This window comes from Eurypyga helias, unplaced genomic scaffold (assembly GCF_000690775.1).
Source record: "Eurypyga helias isolate BGI_N326 unplaced genomic scaffold, ASM69077v1 scaffold11408, whole genome shotgun sequence".
Lineage (NCBI taxonomy): Eukaryota > Metazoa > Chordata > Aves > Eurypygiformes > Eurypygidae > Eurypyga > Eurypyga helias.
This window is the reverse complement of record NW_010268972.1, coordinates 130867-153989: the sequence shown is the minus strand read 5'-3', so window position 1 is coordinate 153989 and position 23123 is coordinate 130867. Positions and strand designations below refer to the sequence as shown.

The 23123-nt window shown below is 40.1% G+C and overlaps 1 protein-coding gene across 1 annotated transcript in view; it reads right to left on the bottom strand.

Moving 5' to 3' along the window:
* Positions 1-407: 407 nt before the first annotated feature.
* The window catches only part of PARD3 (par-3 family cell polarity regulator), a 141177-nt gene continuing 118461 nt past the window's right edge, over positions 408-23123 (bottom strand). The window contains exons 12-14 of the mRNA XM_010157936.1: positions 11023-11211; positions 10373-10543; positions 408-581 (exon numbers count right to left, since the gene is read on the bottom strand). Coding sequence (XP_010156238.1) covers positions 408-581; positions 10373-10543; positions 11023-11211 — 534 coding nt within the window. The remainder of the gene's footprint in view (positions 582-10372; positions 10544-11022; positions 11212-23123) is intronic.

Here is a 23123-nt window from a genome sequence, read left to right as displayed (position 1 = left end):
CCGGAGTTAAACCACGACAGGCTGCAATTCTGCCTTATTATTTTACTTCAGTATGACTGAAACATCAGAAACATGAGAAGAAATACTGAAATTAATTATAAATTCTCATGAGGCACTAACTTTCATGACAATGAAAACTCAACATGGAGACTAGACCAACAGATAATTTATTGTCCTCACTGAAAAAGCACGTTAAATGCTCCTGTTACTTGTTCTATTACCTGCTACAGGAGAAAAAAGTCACTTTATAATTCAATTTAACTTACTTTCTCACATTAACTACCTGCATGCAACAATCTTAAGGCAGGTTTTAAGTTGGATGGTGCAACCTCCATGTTACCCAATTCCCACATAACACATTAATCCCCCTTCAATGAATCAGAGACAGGAATAAAAACACGCCCCGATTAGCAGAGCTGATTTGACTCACCCATTATCCTACTCAGTGCCACGTTCCTTGTGGGCGACTCACTGAGGCCCTCGATCCCGCCATAGAGGGAGTGGGAAATCCTCCGCTCCCGGTCATCCAGCAGAGTCTCTATGGGCAGCTCCGGCCCAGAGGGGCTCCCAGGTGACTCCAACTGCACAGAGAGAGGAAAATTAGCGCCTGGGGTCCATTTAGCAGCATGAGGGAACTGTAACAACTTGCCTAAGGCCTAGACCTGTCTGGGCACCAAATGAGCTAGAACTTCTCACCCTGGACAAATATAATTTGCAATGACAGCTCTGCTTAATGACCAACTTTCTAAGCCACTTTACACTGCATCTCCTACAGCGCCCTGTCAAATTTCAAATCCTTCAGCAGAAAGTAGGTGGAAAAAAAAAAACACAAACCAAAACCCATTGAATTTTGGTATCTCTTTGTTGGATAATTTCTTAAACAGACTGTTTGGGCCTTTTCAATACTGTCGGGCAGACAGCTGGGCCATCTTTCCCACACTGACAGCCTGTCAGAACAAGGCCCTGTCAGGACCGCGGAGCAGGAACTCCATTTGGAATTGGGCTGCTGGCGCTTTTTGAAGTGGTGCAATTTGCTTTCAAATGTAATCAGCACGGAAACCCCATCACACATATTAGTAACCAATACAGAAACACTCAAACATTTTGTTGTTAGGAGGGAAAGGAAAACAACAACAACAAAAAAGTCAGACAATACAGTAACTTCTATTTTTATTTTTTTTTCTACTTATGCTGAGTTCTTTGCTCTGTCTTTCCTGGCTGCAGGGTACAGAGACTGTGCGTGTTTTCTTCAGCCTGGAAGCTTCCTTGATGCCTTGCACTGCTGCAGCATCCAGTCAGAGCCACAAATAACAGAACTGGCAAGACCTGTGGTGCCTCCTCACACCAGCCCTCAATCCCCAGAGCTGCTGAGTCCCTGCCTACCACAACTCCAGGCAGACCTCTCCAGGACATTACAAGGCAGATGAAGTAGGTGGCAAAAAAGTGATGGAGACTGGCTGCTTGGCCACAGGAACAGAGGAGAAGACTGAACTTATGGCCACCTCTCACCCCAGCTGCTCTCCATCTGAAGGCTCCCAGGAGCAACTTCCCAGTTCAGCCTTTGTCTGCAGAACATGGTCAACGCTTGTTTTCCTACGTATGCCTCTCACTTTTTTCAAAAAGAGAAGGAAAAGTTGAGTTTTCGTTGGTGAGCCCCAGAGAATCAGAGCTCAGTGGAAAGCAGCACCCGTACGAGGCAAAGAACTAAAACAATTTGATATTGCCTAGCTGGGTTTAGGGCCAGGTAGCCACGGGCAACTCTGCAGCCACGGCCAGCACAGTCCCTGGGAGCAAGGAGAAGGAGCACCCCTGTGCTCACCGGTCAGTTTGGACACTCAATTTGCCAGCACCCAGTCACTCACTGCAGAGACAAGAGACTCCCCACACCACCCTGCCAAGCCCTCACACCATCCAGCCTTCCTGCCCCTGCAGCTCTCGGTTCACCCGAGCTCCAGCACATCCTGGCTACTCGGTAATGCTACCAACAGAGCTGCGCCGAGGCCATTAAACTAACGTCACCTAAACAGCGTGAACTGAAACCAGCTCTATTAAAAAAATAAGCAAACATTAAAAATTAGATGTGTTTCGCCGGGTAATCATCTGTACTCACACATCAAAGCGTTAGCTGCTCTCACCAACACGCCTCTTCACACTGAAGCGCGTAGTTAAATCTCAAGAACAATGTCCTTACACAAATCCCACGTCATGTATTTTATATGTACTGACATACAGCAGAGACCAGATACTACAAGATACTGAGAACGCTGCAAACTCTTTGAAGCCACTGGGAACCAGGAACACTTATTCCAAAGACTGGTGTCTAAACAAGCATGAGGAGTAGTTTGTAGTTTCAGGAATTACAATAACAAGCAACGCGTTTGTTGGTTGGTTTTCCTTCTTTAAACAGCTGCCCATTATTAATGACGCTACCCGCAAACCTCAGATGACTAACAAACGTACGCTATGAAAGATTTTAAAAAGTCTGCTTCAAGGGCTACAAAGCACTCAGCTACAGTCTCCACAGCAGAGGCTCTGAAGTCAGCCCGATGGACTAACGACTCCTGACACTCGGGCGCTGGCGTAACGCCCGGCACATGGAGGGGTGGAGCTTTGCGGAACACCGCTTTACAAAGTCGAGGAGACCACGATCAGGAGGTCGCAGAGTCTGTAAAAATTATTATTTCTGTTGAAAGCCATCATCTGTTTAATATAAATGAGATATTTAATGAAGTTCCAAATTGTAGACTTATCTTTCCCAGTTTGATAAGCACTGGGGAGATTTACTGCATCGGAGGGTCAACACAATTACAATTGGAGGCACGTCAAGCTGCAGGAGAATAATAAACTTGCAGTGCAAGTGAATTAGACTCAATAAGGTTTAAACTGTGAAATGAGGATTTTATTAGTTTTTTTAAATTGTAGATTACAACTGACAGCTTTACTGAAAAGTAAATTAAACAATATTTGCATCCTCTGTTATAAAAGAATCTAAGGCAAATTCAAAAAGAATAAAAATGTTAAATTCTGAAACACTAAGAATAAAAAGCACAGAAACACTGGACTGCTTGAGAGCTTAAACTTGCATGATAAAGGCATTAAATGATGAACTAACCTTTATTTCACTGCCTTTAAGTAAGGTGTGAAAATATCAAAGTGCTTTGGGATTTATTCTCCCACTACTATATTGATGACTTTATGTAACCAGTGTCCAGCTTTTAGTGAGCCACATCACACAGTCCTCCCTCCTTCATCTGACAACCCATCAACTTTCAAACTCATCTGTAGGAAGGTCTCCAGAGATTTTCAGAAAGATACTGACAAGAAAGCTCTGAATCAAAGAAATACATAGAGATTCAGTCCTAGTAATGCAGTAGAGAACAGGGTAAATAAAAGAAATAGCAGGAGTGTTGTATTTAGACGGATGTGGTTTTGTAAAGTGAATCACGTATTTCATCATTTTCACAGGGAAAACTTTTTCCATTTCTAATTAGCATCTCAAAGATAGTTTTAAACAAAGGCACTGACAACCAACTACACAAATATTTTATAAAAAAATGCACTGTCTTCTATAAAATAGCTAAAATTAGACAGGAATCACATGACTGGCTTTCACCCCAAAAAAGAAAGTATTTTCCTTACATTGTTAAGAGGAAGTTTGTGTAAGAAAAAATACATTTCATTTGGAAGCTGTGCTGTGGGCAAGACAAAGGGATCAACAGTCCAAAGCAAGACTGCAGTTCAAATAGAGATTTGTTCCTCCTGAAGCATTTCTAATAAAGAGCTTGAATTACACATTCCAGTTCCTTCCCTTTGCCGGTACCAGTGGTATCCCAGTATAATTTAATTTGATTAACTGATAAAGAGTAGGTAACAAAAAAATATAAACAAGAGTAGGTAATACAAATTCCTGACCTTAATTAAGTCCTGGCAAGGAAAGCAAGCTAGGCCACAGCTGACCCCTACACTCCCTATCGGTAGCTGCCCCTAGCAGGGGCACTACTCAGTGAGACAGCTCGGTCGTGGACCAGTTGAGGTTAGACAAAACCACGACAGACTACCTAGTCCAGCCTCTTGCTCAAAGCAAGGTCAGCAAGAGCAGGTTACTCAGTGCCTTGTCCAGCTGAGGCTCGAATACCTCCAGGACAGAGACTCCCCGACCCCTCTGGGCACATTTGTGCCAGTGGCTGGGCACTCTCGCAGAAGAAAAATTTTGCCTCATGTTTAAAGAAATACCTTGTATTTCAATTTGTGCCCATTGCTTCTTGTCCTGAAAGTGGGCAGCCCTGAAAAAAGTCTAGATTCACCTTCTTTATTCTCCCCATCAGGTGTTTATTACAGACACTGGTAAGATCCCCCTAAACCTTCTCCTCTCCAGGCTGAGGAGAGTTCCCTCTATGGGTCCTAGCACTGATCTATAATAAATGATCATATTTGTAAAAATGCAATTAAACCTCTCATGCTACAGACTGCCTGTAGCTCATTTTCTCTCCATTCTCTTAAAATAAAAATAGAAATAAGACTTTTTTTTTTTTTTAAATAAGAAAGGTCTCTACCCTGGCCCTTTGTCATTCAGATAAGAACCAGCTGTTAGCTAAAGCACTGTCTGTACTAACTAGCCCAGCTGCTGCTTATCTAGATGATAAAAGGAAAAGTAATGCCATCCTTTTTACTTGAACACCACTATCCATCCCATCTGAAGTTATGCACATAAATATGAAAAAAAGTTTGTGCACAAGAACATTGCCAAGATATTCAAAGCATAAACAAACTTTTTTTTTTTAAAAAGAAACAATAATCAGACTCCCTTTTTCCTTCAGAAAGTCAATTATCCAAATACTGGCATGCAAGCAGTATGGATTTTAAAGCAGCCAGTACACAAATTTGCTAAATATTACACTGCATTCACAGGGTATTGTGGCTCTTTCTGTTACACAGAATTATTCTCCAGGCTTTCTTTTTCATTTCTGAGCTGTGTACTGTGAATGAGATGCCCCAAATGCTTCAGCTTCCTTTTCCAACAGATATTTTTACAATATTACTACCAGTATTAAATATGGTTTTCTTTGCTACCATCCGATTTGGGATCCTGCTTTAGGGACAGACTTTACAAGATGCAAAAACATAGGTAAACAGCCAGTAAAATAGTCAGGTGTGACTTAACACACACAATCATGCACACTAAACGTAAAATTTCTACAGCATTTCTAAGAAGTTCTGCATTCTTTTTCTGACAGTGTTAAAAGGCAAGGAGAAGGGAAAAACTGCTTTCAGAATGGTGGGAGGAAACCTGCACAGAATCATAGAATGGTTTGGGTTGGAAGGGACCTTAAAGACCATCTAGTTCCACCCCCCCTGCCATGGGCAGGGACACCTTGCACTAGACCAGGTTGCTCAAAGCCTCATCCAGCCTGGCCTTGAAGACATCCAGGGATGGGGCATCCACAACATCTCTGGGCAACCTGTTCCAGTGCTTCAACACCCACCCTGTGAATCTTTTCTTCCTGATATCCAATGTAAAACCCCCCTATATCCAATGTAAACCCCCCCACTTTTAATTTAAATCCATTCCCCCCTGTCCTGTCACTACAGGCCCTTGTAAAAAGTCCCCTCCAGCTTCCTTGTAGGCCCCTTCAGGTACAGGAAAGTGCTATAAGGTCTCTCTGGCTTTATAAAATGTAGTTAGATAGTGGTTTATGGGGTATGGGGAGGAACCTGGGCCAAGATGGAGCTTGTAAGTTAATATCAAGGAGATAAAGGAGAAAAAAGTACGCTAAAATAAATGGGGACAGGAAGAAGGGCAAAACAGAAGACACAAGATACCATAAAATAGATAACCATGTACATACTTTCCCAACAACTAATTTTTAAAATATTTCTTGTGAAGTTTACCACTAGAAGTTTACCTACGTACACTGAAAATCATGCAGCAGAAAGACCACCAGAGGCCTAAAAGGAGACCATTCACAAGTCCTGTATTAGAAGCTCAGGAAAATGTGCCACAATTAAAAAAAGCCCTCACCACTATTGGCCCAAGACACTGAGAGGAAGAAGGAAGAATTAAAGCAGCACCCTTCAGAGAATGCTCAGACTGGAGGCTAAATGTTCACCAAGGATATCAGACATAAGAAGGTGCACAGGGAATCGGTTGGAACCCCTGATGGCAAGAGAGAAAGGGGCACTGAGGGGCAAGTTTGCAGTGGGGAAGCTCAATGACTCCTTTGGGTAAGTCTTTGCTGCTGAAGATAGGAAGATTTCCACACCTGACCCCATTCTTTGTAGCAAATAAGGAGAGGAGTGGGATCAGCCAGAGGAAAACACACAGGAGCATTAGACCAAATGGGTAGGTGAGAAGTTAACAAGTCACCCAGGTTGGATGGCACTCTCCCAAAGGCCCCGAAGAAACTCAAACATGGCACTGCGTAACTGCTGGCCAAAACGTTCAGCATACTGTTATGAACGGCCATGGTGTCAGAGGACTGATGGTTGCCTGCATACCTAGAGGGGATCTTGGGAACTACAGACCAGGCCTCTGGCCTTCCGGATAAAATGGCGGCATCTACAATAAAGAATAAGATCACTGAGCACAACCGACATGGGTCTATGGGGAAGGCAGACATCCATGGGGAAATCCTGCCTTGCTGGGAGGCTGGAGTTGCACAAAGGTGACTCTGAGCTCTCAGGCAATGAAACAGACACGATGTATTTACATTTTCAAAAAGCCTTTTACAAAGTCTTCATATCAAAGGAGTTAAAGAAACAAAGATTTCTTGGGACTGCACCAAGTTTTCATTTTCTGGGTTGAAATCTGGCTAAAGGACTGGACACAAAGATCAATCTTCAGGATGGAGAAGAGTCAGCCTTAAGTTCCCCTAGGGATCAAAGCTGGGAAGAGCTTTGCAATGCCTTGGAGAAAGGATTGAAGAGTGAAATCCTTGTATTTGGAGAAGATGCCTTTTTGATAGTTAAATGAATTCCAGAAGGTCATCACAAAACTGATCTAGCAAGAAAAGAAAAAAATTAAACCTGTCACAGCAATTTCAAAGTAGGTAGTGCATGCAGGGAAAAATGATGTTGAATGTTTTATACTTCCACGCATACCAGAGGAAAAAAATACGTTTTCTTGTTTCCTTTCTTTTATAATGAAATCACACATTTGCAAAGTCTCTCTCACTGATCCTGTCTACCAGTCAATTTACTTAAAAAGCCGATGAGTCCTTATATGATCCGGATTCATGACTGTTTCTCTGCTTCATGGTTTGCTCCATTTTCAACTAGAGCGAAGATGAAGAGGCATGCAGAAAGAAATCTGGGGATCTGCAAATCATATGCAAACCTTCATTCCAGGCAGATTTGGCAAGGCATTAATTCTGTCAAAAATGGGAATCAGACAATAAAAAAAAAAAACTGAAAACATGTATTTTGAGGAAAATAGTGGTGCTCTTTCTTCTCAATGGCAGGCAATGCTACCTGTATGTGACATGAACAGAGTGCAGACCAGCAACCTGCAACTCTAAGCTGTCCAGGTTGCAGGACTGAAAAGAGCAGGATTCCAAAAGTAACACTTTTATTTTCTTGAATCAGCACATTTTGCTGCCAGCTGCACGGATCTGCCTGGCAGTCCTGCCTAAGCACTGTATATGTGTGATGGCAATACAGCCAGCAGCTGTTTGCCCATACAGGCTAATCACAATAATATCACTAATTCACAGAACATGGTGCAAGAACCTCCAGTGTTTCTCCTTAAATCTTAGTAATTTGAAAAAATGTCAGTCCCCAGCTGAAAGATCTAAAAGGCCGATGACCATGTCTTCTGAAAACTGAGGTGTTAAATACTGGGCATGTATAAATATTAACTCAATACCATTATTCTTCCCATTTTTGCCACTGCCTGCACAACTTTGGAAACGTACTTAAAAGTCTCTCTGTGCTTATATGGGGAAGTTGAAGAGTCAACACACAATGCTGCTCACAGAGGGCAAGGATGAAAGTTGAAAACAGATTAGAATAGCATATTTCACACTTTTGAAACGGGGGGAAGGCAGCCTTAGATATATCCAAATCCCAAACTAAATGTTTTTGTTACACTAATCTAACCGCATCCATCAAACATTCACTGTGTGCTTTTGTCTGGAGTGGCTGAGATATTAAACAAAGCCTTGCAAGGTTTGTGGTAGCACAGTTTACAGAATCAACTATATTACCATACTCTGCATAGATGTAATACAAGCAGGAGAAAAACTGAGATACACAGTTTTGTCTTGGAGTTCATTCATAACTACCACTCACTCCATGCTCACATCAATATTTACTACACGATAATTCACTTGAAAACCTGTATGGATTATACTCTATCTCCTGGTGAGTGAATGAAAATTTCTTTTCTACAGGCAACTCCTCAGTTCACTAAAACCACAACAGCATAAAAATGGTTTTTACCTTCTGGGAAGTTTGTGGTCTCTTTTGAGTTTACAGTTATATAAGCACTGATTATGTAAATGATCTCACTACCTCTCTGAAGACAAAACAGTACTCATGGTGTTTATGTACATTTTTATTGTTACTGTAATTGCTTTGGAGGCTTAGTCTACAATGTGACAATGGGCAAATCTGTATGAGAATAATGCTGGCATGAAAGAAGAGTACCAGAGGTTGTCACAAAGGTTTGAAAAAATTTCATGCTCAAGTTCAGTAGACATTCAATTTGAAGCCTAAGAAAGCTTTCTGACAAAGAAACATCCCCTCTGCAGCAGATGGCAGGCAACTGTCCCTGCCTCTCTTAACCAGGACAACGGGGGCTGAGCTGTCCTCTCTTCTAAACAGCAGCCAAACACAAAAAGCACATGAAAACTCTGCCCTGAACTGAAACACACAGAAATGGCACTCCGCAGAATCATGCTGTCAAACGACTTCTCCACCTCTCCTTCCTCTCCAGTTCTCAGGACTGATTATGAAAATGAATATTAAAACCAACAGAACCATATTCATACTACTAACTTTCTTAAAATCCAATTCAAACTCAATTTTACTGAAGAGAAAAGCAGACTGTTTTGCCTGTCTATCTCAGAAGAACTCAGTTTGATTTTGCAAATGCAAAACAATTACTGGACTTGAAGCCAGGAAAACTGACATACTGTCCTGTCTCTGAAGGACAGTCTGGAGTCCAAGTCCAGAACGAAGGCTAGACCAGGACATCACCAAACATAAAAAGGTCAGAATTCCTTCAACACCAAGTGAGAAACCACGAGCATCCAAGCTGGCTTTATACCAACGTGTAGCTAGAAACGTATGTGTATTGAAGCTGTGTATAAGCAGTTAATCAACAGGAGTTTAATACTTTTAGAGAGGCTAGTGTCTTTTTCAACTGTGATTTTATAGTACACTAAGGACTGGAATTTTTTAAAGATCAATTTTATGCATTGAAAACCAAACCATTCCTTTTTTCCCCTAGGCAAGGTCAGCAGTACTAAACCAATTTGTGCACATCATTTTTGAAGCATGATGCTCAAGAAATAACATTCCTGATAAGACCTTACTGGTGTTAACAAGAACGAGAGAGTGACTTTTAGATGTTTTAAGAACAGATGCTTCCCTGACCCGCCATCCGACTGCACCCTGTTTAACTCAGAGCACTTCCCCAATTTGTCAAAATCATTTTGAAGTCTAATTCAGTCCTCCACAGCATCCGCAGTCCTCTCAGTATCATCTGCCCACATATTCCTACTATATAGCATTATTTACATTAATCTAGAAGATAAACTATTAGAAACCATGAACATGTTCCAAAACATCAACACATTAACATTGCACTGGGCGAGACAGAAGTTTCAAATAACATCAGAAAAAGAACCACTACTTCACCCTGAATTCAGTATTTCCTACTTCCCTGCAATAAAGGCCAAGACACAACATATTTAAAATCCAAAATAACAACATTATTTGCACCAAGTTATGCAGAATCTTTACATGGAACTTTTAATTGCTTAGATAAAATACAGTAATTAAATCTAAGAGCTTCACTCAAAAACCTGAAAGCGCCAAAGAAGAAAGTCAGTTAACACCAAGTCTATAAATGAAAGATTCAATAGACCTACATAAAAAACTCCAAAGTAAACAGTGGGATCCAATTACAAAATCAATTTAGTTTTATTCACTGCTTCCTGTTATTCATTGATGAAAATACTCAAAAGAAAATCTTTATTGATCGGTAATAAGGTTAGTATGTCTAACACTGAAATCCAGATGATTTGGTAATTCCCTCTTTCTTTAGCTTCTCAATTATTATTTCCAGGTCTCAGAGGAAACATGACATCTCCTATAAACAGAAATACCTTAGAAGCAAAAACTCTCAGTCCCGATAACAAAAGTGTAATACCTCATTGCATTTACTTATTCGCCTCGCCACAATGAGCTGGATCATCCCCCGTTTGTTTCCTTCAGTGGACATTGACCGCCTTAAGGTTTCCATAGCATCTTGATTTGTTTTGCCCAGTAATGATTCTCCATTTACCGCTATTAGTTGATCGTTCACTCGAAGCCTGCCATCCTGGAAAAGGAAAGATTAGAGCAAGTTACATAAAATGCACAAAGGAAGTTTAGTTTGCTGGAGAGAGGGGGAAAAAAAAACCAAACCAGATGAAAAATAATCAAACAACTATGCTTATTCTTTATAGTTTATGGACAAATGAACACTGGTATAACAGCAATAGTCATTGTAGGAAATGTCCATTATAATTATGGATTTGCACTGCAAGCCATTATCATAACCTGTTTGTACAAACTGCATACTAATTGAACTGTACCAGAGAGTGCTCGTATCCTTCCTGAGGATCTGTAAAGGTTTTTTAAATCCTGGGAGGCACAGACATGTGAATCTGAGTAGAAATCTAAATGTTACCTCTGATGGTGCAATTAGAATAAGCTAGATACAGGGCAATCTCATTATTCTCAAACCTGTGGTTATTTTCAAAACAGCTTTATTATGGAAAACTGAGAAAGCAATGGTACACAAATGTTCCCTCTCACCTTGGATGCTGCTCCACCATTAATAATGGACTTGACGAAGATTCCTAAATCGGCATGGTTTTCTTTTGACCGGTTACCTTTGACACTCACACCAAGTCCAGCTGACCCAGAATCATTCAGTGGAACTTCAAATGTTAGGAATTCCCTGGTGCCATCAGGTGTGAGAACAAGCTCCTCCTCCTCTGCTTTCTGTCAGGAAGATGAACATGGGATTATAGAAGAGCCTTTCTCTCTGGGAATTCTCTTCCCTCAGCTATTAGCATTAAAAAACCCTGCTTTTAACTAGTGCCACAATATTTTCCACAGTAATTATTTGAAGAAACATGCACAAATAGTGTATTTTCTATCACCTCCAGCTGATGCCTAGATTCAGAAATACCTTATGTTTGTGCCTAAGTGCTTCTCTGTCAAGTAAAATAATTCAATCGTGTCATTACTGAATGGGCCATTAATATCTCACATATAAGCTTCTACATATTAGCCAAAAGAGAACTATATCAGAAATATCTTCATACTTGGAAACCTACAGGATTTTTTAATTTCATCATCATCTATGGTAGTTTCACAGTCATGGGGAGAAACTAAGAGTGAGAAAATTAAAGTAAAAAATTACTCATTCACCTCACTTCATCTACAGCTAACTGTGTTAGGAAAAACAGAAAATGACACAGCTGAGATCTGCAAAGGCACATCACTCTGCTACTGCCAGTCTTAGCATCAAATCCAGTTCTGAGTGCCAATTTTTCTGTCTGTCCCAGCTCTGCTCTTCACCTCTGTCTTCTTACCCACATCTTTAGTTCTTTGCTGCCCTTCACACCCAGTTTCAGCTTGACTGGGACAATCCCAGGTTTTGAACACCTGAAATTATAGTCCCAGACCTGCCAGCGTGCCTGGCAAGGAGCTGCTCAGCAACACCCTTCTTTGGACCCGAAAGCCATGCAGGCACAGGAGACAGGCCTCTCACTCTGCCTCCTGACAAGCTCTGGGTGGTGGCAGGCTGGAAGTGGGGTCCCTGGGGTGACCCCACAGAGCAACAGCACTGGTGTGGGCAGCAGGCACAGACACAGCATCCAGGGAAGAACACTGTCAGGCCCTGCTGTGCTTATGCGCAAGAGGCTGCTGCCAAAACGAGGACTGGGAGGGATTGGACTATTCACCACCCCTGTCCCCTGCAGGAGACACTGTACACTTGTCTCTGACGATCTTTCTGTTGTAACAAAGTGTTTATAACTGCTTTGTTTATAACAAAGTGTTTATATACATCTGTCATAACTTTATCAATTGAATAAAAAAATCTGGCCTCCAGAAAGATGCTCTTGAACTCAAGGTGTGCTGTTTGTTTTCTCTAAAGAGTAAGAGAACGTCCCTCAGAAGGTGCACACTAATGTCCAACAGTCAGCAGTTCTTCTCTGGAAGAATGCATCTGGCCAATTTTTTTTTTAAAAACCGTAGCAAATACATCACCTCCCTTACTGACACTGATTTTCTACCTACTCTTCACTTGGCAATCTCATCTACTCGCAAAGCTCGCCCCTCCTATTTTTCTCCTACTCCCAGATACCTGGAGCAGGACAAGACACAGGAAAAGGTAACGTGCACCTGCTGAGATGTCCCTGTTTCTTAAGACCCAAGGAAATGCAAAGCTGACAGGCTCTGCTGAAATCCAAACACAGACTATGGCAAAAAGATAGATGGGAAAGCCATGTGGAGTACAGCAGACTGAGAGGATCAATTTGGGCATAAGCATGCTAGTTGTGTCACTGTTGACCTAGAAATGCAATGTGAAAATGTCACATGGGAAGGCAGTCAGACTGCTGAGAGAACCAGAACAGACGATGGAAGAAAAACAGGAGCTCTATCTTTTCCCACTTGGTTAAAAGCATGAAGCTTAATGAGTTCACCAGCCCTTTCCCTTGCACTAGACACTCTTTGTTCATCACTATCCATCTTTTGTTTAGAGCAAAGAATAATGCCTCATCAATTTAAAAAAAAAAAAAAAAAAATTAACACCCCCTATCCGAGTGCCACAGCACAACTGGCACACTTACCAACCCCATCATACAAATACACCTCTTGGCCACGCAAAACAGCATCATCTGTGCCAGCTGTCAGGAACGGAAAGGTGCACTGCGTCCATGGAAAAAATACTGGATATACTAATTATTTCCTAAATCTTGTGGAAACTACAACCTTAATCTCCCTGCCTGGGCCACAGAAGCACTCGTTAGAGCATATATTTCAATGCATCTTTTGTCAGGCGGCTGCAGAATAAAACAATTTGAAAGAGATGCACATTACCTTTCAGTTTCTGTAACACTGACTGTATTCCCTAATAAATAGTAGTGTGGATAAAAGCTTGCAAATGGGAGATAAAGCAAAGGTAGGATGTATCGATAATCCAAGGAAGCACATAAACTTAATGGATTTTTCTTTACTACTGTTACCATACGTTGACAATCAATGCTACCCCTCCCCAATACTTTCTAATCTTCTAGAAAACCTGCCAGAACTTTAGCCAGAGCAATCTCCCTTCCAGGTCACAGAAATAAACTGCTTCCCTGCACAGTCTGTCCCCATAGGGTACACTTCCATATGCCAAAGGGTCAATTGGAGAGAGCGTCTCAGTGAGCATCCCCAAGGGCTTGGCTAATGGCCCCTACACTACTTCTCTTCAGCAAGACAGAAGAGCTGCATTATCAGCTCAGCACTGTTCTTAATATGAGGCTTCTGCTTGCTCGTTTTCTACAGTCTTGAATAAGGAAATAAGCTAATACGAGGCTACAGACACCTGAGTGTGCAGGTGAAACTTAAGGTCTAACCCAGGAGTAAAATACTCCTTAGCAGCTGCACATGATTGAGTAGATGATGCTCATGAAAAAATGAGAAACAGCAGCGTCAGCACTGGAACAGAAGTACTGAAGCCATGAAAAAATTGCTTGACTCATCCAGAGGAAAAAGTTTACCATTACTGCGCTAAAGCTAAGTGGCTTTAGTGACTCCATCAGGTACCCACACCTTTTTTCAACTATGCCAGCTTGTTCCACCACCATACCTGTGCCTGCAGTTTTAGGGACACAAGAAGCCTTTTGCTCTCTAGAATCTGTGTCATCTGTCAGTACCATATGCCTGAATGTGGATTTTAAAAAGAGAAAGAGATAGAGAGAACAAACATTTCTTTCTGATATCCCACATTTTTTTCTAAGAATATTTAGGAGAAAAATGTGGGTTTCAAGAATAACTGAACCATGAAGATTCAAGGACTATGCACATGAAAGTACCGACTCTAACATTCGTGCCACACAATGGTACCAAAGGTCTTACTGTATATGATATATTGAATACAATTTCAGACATACAATCCTTGGAATAAAACAATATCAGGAGCCTCTAAGCATGTCACAAAGGAGCCATTCTCAAAGAAATAAACAGGAAAATTTTAGCCTGATACCATAATACAAACAAAAAAAACCCAACAAAACCTCAGACTGGCTGAATCCTTTGTTCCCCAAAGCCCTTTAGAGTGCAGAAACATTACATGTGCAGTGACTCTCCCCAATCAATTAAATAGCAGCTATTATAAGAAATGTAAAATTTGAACTGAAATTGTGTTGAACATTAAGTATCTACATGTAACAGACCACAGAAATTCCCTAATACATCCATGAGACAGCATAAAAATGCATAAAAATCTAAAATGCATCATTTAAAAAATTCAAGTGAGAACACAATCACTTCCTAATTGCAATAACTTCCATTTGATCTTGATACACTCTAAATTAACAGCTTCACTATGTCAATCAAACACCTCAACACTATTTTCATGATTAGTTGATCTGTAGGAGAAATTTATTCCTTCATATTCTTTGACAGACCAGCAGTAAACATACAAGCAAAATTATGTACTGTGAACCCCAGACAACAAAATTCAACTCCCTGAAGATTTTTCACACAGTATGTCCGAAACAATTAACAGCAGAACAATATTCTGTTCAAACAGCATCTGCTGAGGAAAAGGTCAGCTCAAATGGCTTCGGCTGGGTGAATGAAGCTGCTCAAGTATGTCATATGTAATAAAAATTCGATCGGTGATAAAATATGTAGGTGACATTTTTTTTCTTCAAATTCATACTTAGCATCAATTTATGCTAGATGACATTTGGGATAAATTTTTGACTTTTTAAAAGCAACATAAATATATTGTAAGTATTCAAGTTCCAGACGAGCAAACTTATGGCAGTGCTTCAAGATATTCAGAGAATAAAAAAAGACATAAGATAAACAGGGGAGGAATAATTTTTCTCTTCTACGTAACATTGGTTTCTGATCTGATCATAAAACCTGATTTAATTTTATAAACAATGTTAAAATGGACCTTGACACTAAGAATGCAATAAGTTTATCTCATCGTATTAGTAACAGCATCTCCTCCTTATCCTTTTATGTTTTAAATACCATGAAGAAATTTCTTCCTTGGGACTTCTTCTCTTTCTAAAATCTCATCAGGGTTCAGCTGGTGAGTAAGCAGCATGAGATGGGGAGGAGAAAAAAAGCTAACAGCAAAGAAAAACCTCCTCCCCCCTAACAGGGGAAGCAATTTTCAATCAAGCTGGGACAAGTTTCCCAAGTGGCTTGCTGCAGCTACAAATTCCAGCTGCATTCTCTCCAGCAAAGTTCATTCCCTTGCAAGCTTAGGCATGCTGTCTTCTCAGCAGCTATTAAGTCACTGAAACTTGTCTGCAACTTACTTTGTGATTATGTTTAGAGAACAGAAGTTAGTTAATCATGGGACTGACAGCAAAAATCCAATGCGCTCCTGTTCCCTTTCACAGTAGCAATTAATAATGTTCTGCATCCCCACTGTTAAAGGGTAGCCTCTGTTCCCAAGTTATGTATATGGAAACATTTGGAGGGCTCTTGTATGCACACATATATGCAGGAACATACACAAACACACCCTTATACATACCACGATGATGAAATTCACATTGTAACTTACGTAACAGTAGCACAAACCCTGCCTAACACCTCCAATGACCCCATCTGCACTCTCACTCTACCTGCCCCCAAATCCTGTTGTGTACAGCCTTCTACAATCACAGCCCTAAACCTGTAAGCCTCTGTTTAATTATTATTTTGTTAACCTATCAACTTTTTGCCTCACACGTGTCCTCCCTCTTTTGAATTTGTTCAGCCAGAAAAGCTCAAGTTCTTGAAGGGTAAGTTTGAAGTCCCATGGACATAAGAGCTCACCAGGTCTAGTGTAGGCTGTAAAAGGACTGGAAATTGCAAAATGACAGGTTTGGTCATTTGGTTCCAATAATGGGGAATTCCAACCTAACATCACAGCCTTTTGCAGAATATTTTCAATCTTTATAAGATTTTAATACGGCATTATTTTCTTCTTTCTCACAAGGTACCTGCAATACTAAGAAGTGGTAACTCCTGTACAATAAATGTACCAATAAAATTTGTCTCAAATATTATTATAACAAAATGAAATTCTTAATTTAAAACACACATGATATACGTAAGAGAGGAGATTTCACTTAGCTATTGTGCAAAGACATTCTTGACATCTGACTCAAATTGTTTTGTCCTTTGTGCTAGGTGTGCATAGCTGTCACACGAGGCCACCTTCTAAACTGAGATACACCAGAAGATGATTAGCCACCCTCATCATTCACCATCACATACAGATGTACAACATGTCAATCGAACGACTCTAAGGAATCAAAACAGCTTCCTTGGTCAGTAACAGTTCCGTGGGGGGTGACGCTTAGTACCTTTAAAAATGTAGAAGTATTACTGCTGGAGGTACTGAAAACAGAGCAATGTAGGTGGCCTGTAACACACCTCTAACTTCATTTGAGAAGCCTCTTCTCGGGAGGAATAACAGAGCTGATGCATCCTCCCACGGGTCGGCATTAACGATAAATATAACTACAGCAGCTCAATCAGATTTAAAACTGGACCTCCAGCAGAGAAAAGCCCGCCTACTGATCCAACAGTGACACGCACATTCCAACCCGGTTTCCTCCCGAAATACAAGGCCTTTTACCTCTTTTTTTTTAAACCAAACAATCATGTCTTGCATTACAGGTTCTAAGGGCCTAAAGTGTCTACTTACCTAGTTATAAAATGATATAGGGCTTAAGCCAACTAAACAACTAAAATTCTTAAAAAGAACCATAGAATGGTTTGCTTTCTTTTTCTAACTCTTCCTGGGTTAAGTATTTTAATATCTCCCATCTGTTAGATAAACTCTAATGAATCTTATTTGCACGTATACACTGAGACTCATTATTCACATTAGCTAAGTTAATATGTCACATCTGGCAAAGACTGCACTCTTGTTCAAATCAAACAGCAGCTGCTAAATATCAAAAAATACATCTGAATTCTGAGATTTTATGGGAAATGTGGTCTGCTTTAATTTTAATTCCATCAAGGAAAAGTTTTTTGCATATTATATGTGGATTAACTTGGGATGTATTTATATGCAGAAACACTAGCTCACGAACATACTGCGAAACAGACCCGTTACATTTCCAGTTATGTACATTTTAAGGTTTTAACTTAATATCAAAAAACATGTTCCACATTGAAAAATGCCTTATTTAATGGTTTAAAAAAAGTAATTTTGTAAAAAAATAAGTGTTTCCCAAAGCACAAAAATTCTAGCATGTTATTTTCATTTAGCATCAATATCAAAGCTTTCCAAAAGCCCATATTTAAGTACATCCACATGTTTGTTATTTATGTCTATAAGGCGACCGTTGCTTGTCTATGCTAACATTATTCTCGCTAATGCTGACACTCTGATCTGGGCTGTCGTAGAAACCGGTTTAAGCAGTTGAGATTCTACGTTCCAAATCAACCGATCAGACTGCTAAAAATATTGTGTTGGTTATGCATCTCAGAACTTCACACAGTGACTAGTCTGTTGCTGTCACTGTGATGACTGTACTTTGTTCAGGCTAACATACCCTGTTCCAACTGTTGTTCCTACTCAAACTTCGTGCTTTTAATGTATGTTCTGAAACAAATATGCAATTGTAATGATAACCCCATTTCTTTGCAAGATGCTTATCCTGGAGAAGTGAAAACCAAGGGATTAGATTCACAGCAAGTGTCTGCTCTCTCAAAAAAGCCTATAAAGCTCTGTGCACCATCCCTTGTTCAAGAAAAACTTCAATGCCCTAACACTAATGACACAGCTCCCTAAGAATCCTTATACTTCTTTCACTGGCCTATTAGATGTACAAGGCCTGAAAGGCTAAAGAAAGAGACAGTGTCTTGAAAAGCCAGACAGAAAATCAAAGTTGTAAGGGAAATAACACCTTTGTAGAAGTTCATGCCAAGAAACCCGTTCCACATGAAGCAGTGCCCACTGCGACTGACATATGTGTTCCTCCTACTTCTGCTGCAGACCTTCAGGCAACCATGGCAAACCACATCATCTCACTATTTTCCATAGATTAATTAGCAAGGAAGAATCAGCACCTAGAGTCTAAAGCTAACCGTGCAGTAAAACAAGCTTTGCACACATCCAATGAGTTTTCAGAGGTTTAAATTGGAAATTTAAGCAACAATGTGAGCTTTGCACTCACCTGAATCAGGACAAGTGTTTGGAAGAACCTGATGACGCTATTGCCTGTGCTAGCAAATGACCAACTAAAGGACTTGGTGACACCTTTCAGTCTGTTGTTTCAATTGTGAATGCCTCAAACAGTCGACTCATTATCCAAAATAACGTAGGAAATAGTATAATAATGGTGGTACCAACGTGCACACCAGTGTGGCTTCAGCATGACTCTGCAACGGTGGCACTGAGGTGACTCTGTTACAGAAGATCGGTGGAGGGACATGCACATCACCTTACACAAAACTGGCAACTGGCCAGCAAGCACTATCGATGCAAGCTTGGGCTAAAGCTGCCTCGCAGTGCTGCACAGAGCCAGCCTGGGTGTGCCACACTGCAGCCTGTGTATATCACCTGCAGATGACAGAGTCAAAACTATGAGCCTGACTGTCAGCCCCAGACACAGCGTTACACAGTTGTCCATGTGGATTATCACTGAACAATCCAGGAAATTCAGACTACTCAAAGACCATTCATAAACACAGTCATTCAATTCTTGTGTAAATTATTCACTAGCAATTCACTCAGCTCTACTCATTCATGCCCCAGAACTTAGACTCATAGAATCACAGAATGGTTTGGGTTGGAAGGGACCTTAAAGACCATCTAGTTCCAACCCCCCTGCCATGGGCAGGGACACCCTCCACTAGACCAGGTTGCTCAAAGCCTCATCCAGCCTGGCCTTGAAGACATCCAGGGATGGGGCATCCACAACATCTCTGCGCAACCTGTTCCAGTGCCTCACCACCCTCTCTGTGAAGAATTTCTTCCTGATATCTAATCTAAACCTCCCCGCTTTCAATTTAAACACACTATTCAACATAAGAGCACCTCCTATGGTAAAAGACTGCACACACAACAGTATCCTGTAGAAGGTCACACACTCACTAGTTCTCTTCCTTACAAACAGTGACATGTTTCTTATGTCACAACTTTATTAAAAAAATAATCTGAAACTGCTCAAAACAGCACTAAAAAAGGCGTTTAAAACATTGTCATCAACCTTGTGCCTCACACCATCAGAAGACAGAAAGGTATAAAAATAATCAGCACCAGTTATTTGCAGCATTCCTAAATACCATGGAGGAAATAACAGCATCAGCTTAATCACCAGTCAAACCTCTCCTCTTTGGACAAAATCATTTGGTAGGTAATGGCATCAGCCTCGCTGATGGCGTGGGCTGGTATTAGTCAATGTGCGATCTTGGCTCACGTTTTAGCAACTCGGATCACCTATCGCAGCAATGGAAATAGATGAAGCTCTAGGCTGTTCTCCAAAGAAGGTTCTATGTGAAGCAAGAGTTGCATCACCCAAATGATACAAAGGTGCTATCAAATCTGAAGTTCTACGTAAGTGCTAATAAATATGAAGTGGTGGGAACTTAGAGCTTTTGAAAAACAGCTATGGCCACGTACCCAGTGTCAACGTATCCTGCATACAAAGAGCTTTTTACCACAAGTGAAAACCAGACACACACGCACTCAGAACACCACCATCTTAAAGCTCAATACTGACAGTGCTTTTTTTTCCCCCCAAGGTGAAGCTCCAAGAATTTTCCATCCATTAATCAATATAAATTATGTCTTTCTAGGCATTTGTTAGCGTATCTCCCATATACATAACATGAAAAAATGCAAACAAAAATGTACAAAACTAATTACGAATTAGTTTTTCAAAACTTATATGACCACAGTGGTATCAGCCCATTCCTACAGGTGATGAACTCTTGCTTAAAAAGCGTACATTGCTAAGTTACTCAGAATCACACAAAAAAGTCTATGGCAAGAACAGCAATAAAACCCCAAAAATGCTGACGGGTGTAGCCTTGACATTATCCCTGGATGCTGAAAAAACACGGTGATCAAAATGAAATTTAGATAATGACAAGAGTATCAGATGTTCAAGTTCAGAAGAAAATAAAAAGCAACCCCATTTGCAATTTCTATCAGGGCTGCTAAACATTTATATATTGTTCCAACTTTTCTTGTTATGTCACTGTTACGAATCCTGCACTCGCTGAAATTCATAACATTCTGCTCACTTACAGCAATTTGACAGAAAAACAAATGAGAACAGAAAAGTGAAGCTTTCCCATGCTGTCGAGTGCAACAATTATGAAATGAAATCCCGAATCCTAACTTTGATTCCCTGGTCTACCAACAGACAACATTCACTAGAAAACACTTACTTATATGATAATTATTATTTTTTCTAGCATTTTGCTTACATGAAAGTTAACTTGCTGGTTCTGAATTCAGAAAACAAACAGTGAATGACAATCGTAAAAGCAAAATATTACTGAAACACTATTGACTTTCAAAGAGTATGAGGAAAAATTAATTGGCAGATGTTTTACATAGCATAATTAACAGTTCATTTCAATGCTCTGTAACAAGATTAAGATAATTATGCTTAGAAACAGAAACGTAATAATGATAAATTACTAGTTTTCATATTACGGTCAATCTCCTACATTCCAAATAATCACCATGTTTAGAAATAGGTGCATCTGTTCCATGCTGTCATCAGATATTCAAATGGCACAAACTCATGGCTGGGTGAAACAATCTTTCAACCAAGATACAGGAGATTTCCTTGCTTCAGGAGTGAACAGAGTGCCTGTTCCATTCATCAGGAAAACAGAAGGTGAAAACAGTATTGCTCTTTTCCCCAGGGCACAGTTACTGCATAGAACCTGAAGTAGTTACTGGATAGAACCTGAAGTTGCATGAGCAATTTGTATTTCTTATGGATAACTGGAGAGCAAAGCTTAAATTCTGTGAGCTTAGCAAGTTACAAAAACTCCTCATATGAAAGTTCAAGAATGAGAATACAAAAATCTGTATTCTCTGGTGGTGTGCAAAATATGAAGTCATATACCTTCCTATATGGGTAGTAAGAAACAACTCTCTCAAGGATTTCAGGCCACAAATAAATTAAAAACAAACTGATTTTCAAGGTTTTCTTTTATAACATCTAGGAAGACTAACTACTGCATGCAAGTGCCACAATTTTAATATAAACCATTTCAAAGTAACTGTTACATTCGTGTAACCTCTGAATGATAACAATGTGTTAATAAATTAGGCTTCATATTTTGGGGTCTACATGTACATTTTATTTCAGCCTTCCATTTTCAACGGCTTTTTCCTTTTATAATTTCAAAGGTGCATTTTTCTTCTATTTCCCCACAAAGACATAACACCACCAAAAAAAAAAAAAATCCCACAACCATTTTGCCTTTAAATTAAAACCCAACTTGTATTTCACCTCTTTCTCATTTCTATAGCCTCACTGCTTTCATCATGCCTTTTTTTTTGTTGTTTTCTTTTGCCTTGCTTTCTACTATCAAGTCCTTGACACTTGGAGACTAAAACCGCACAACTAACAGCACAAAGATCAGAGCAGGCACAGAAATAGAAATTGCAAGATTAGAAATCTCAAAGACCTGAAAAGTAGACAGAGGAAGAATAAATAGGGATCGAAGCAGAACCACGAGAATAGAGGGAAGCAATGAAAACTACTTTCAAAAATAATAATAATAAAGTGTGTGACTGTATTATTAATGTGCAGCTGAGGAAAATTAGTTCTGTAGAACTGGAGTACCACACTTCTCCAAAGCAAAACAGAATGGAAGAAGGGAGGTAAGTGCAAAAGCATTGTGCATTATAAATACCCACTGACACCCTTCACGTTTACCCATTTTTTATTCCCATCCAGCAGTAGGCAAACATAAAGAGACCTATTGTTCCTGCTATTGATCAGTGTCGCTCTGAGCCTTCAAAAAAAAAATCCCACCCCATAATGAATGAAAACCCCAAGACATTATGCAAAAAAATTTTTTGCATTGGCCAGTTTTCTAGCTTCATTCCCTCCCCAACCATGTCTCCATGTTTCCCAATTCACTTTCTTATTTCCAAGGGTTGAAGATTTTTGCTGGGTTTTTTGGTTGTTTTTTTTTTTTTTTTAAGAAATCCCTAGCTACTCATATGCTACCTGTCCCTCGTGCATTATCCCCAAGTTATCAAGCAACTTTTAGCTCATATCTCCACAGAACACGAGAGAAACTTATTTTCTTTTGGTCCTTCCTTAGATGCAGTTAGGGTGTTGGTCCCAAAAATGGTAGGGATAGTATTTCACCATGGAATTTACTAAAAAAAACCAAAATTAATTTTGCAACAGATGAGCAACTGATTTACATAAACACCTGATGGGCAATCTGCCTAAACTTAATGAGGTTTTGGGGCAGAATTTCAACTCCTAAAACCGGGACAATCTATAAGGCTGCATCCACAAATTAATTTCAGTTGTATTCAATTACAGGCAGAAATGCTGTCCTGCACTTTGGGCTTTGATCTCTTACCATGTACTGTTGATGTGTAAGGAAAGTATGAAAATAAAACACACACACACACAAACATGATGTACTAAAAAGACATGCGAGGCATGTCTGAAACA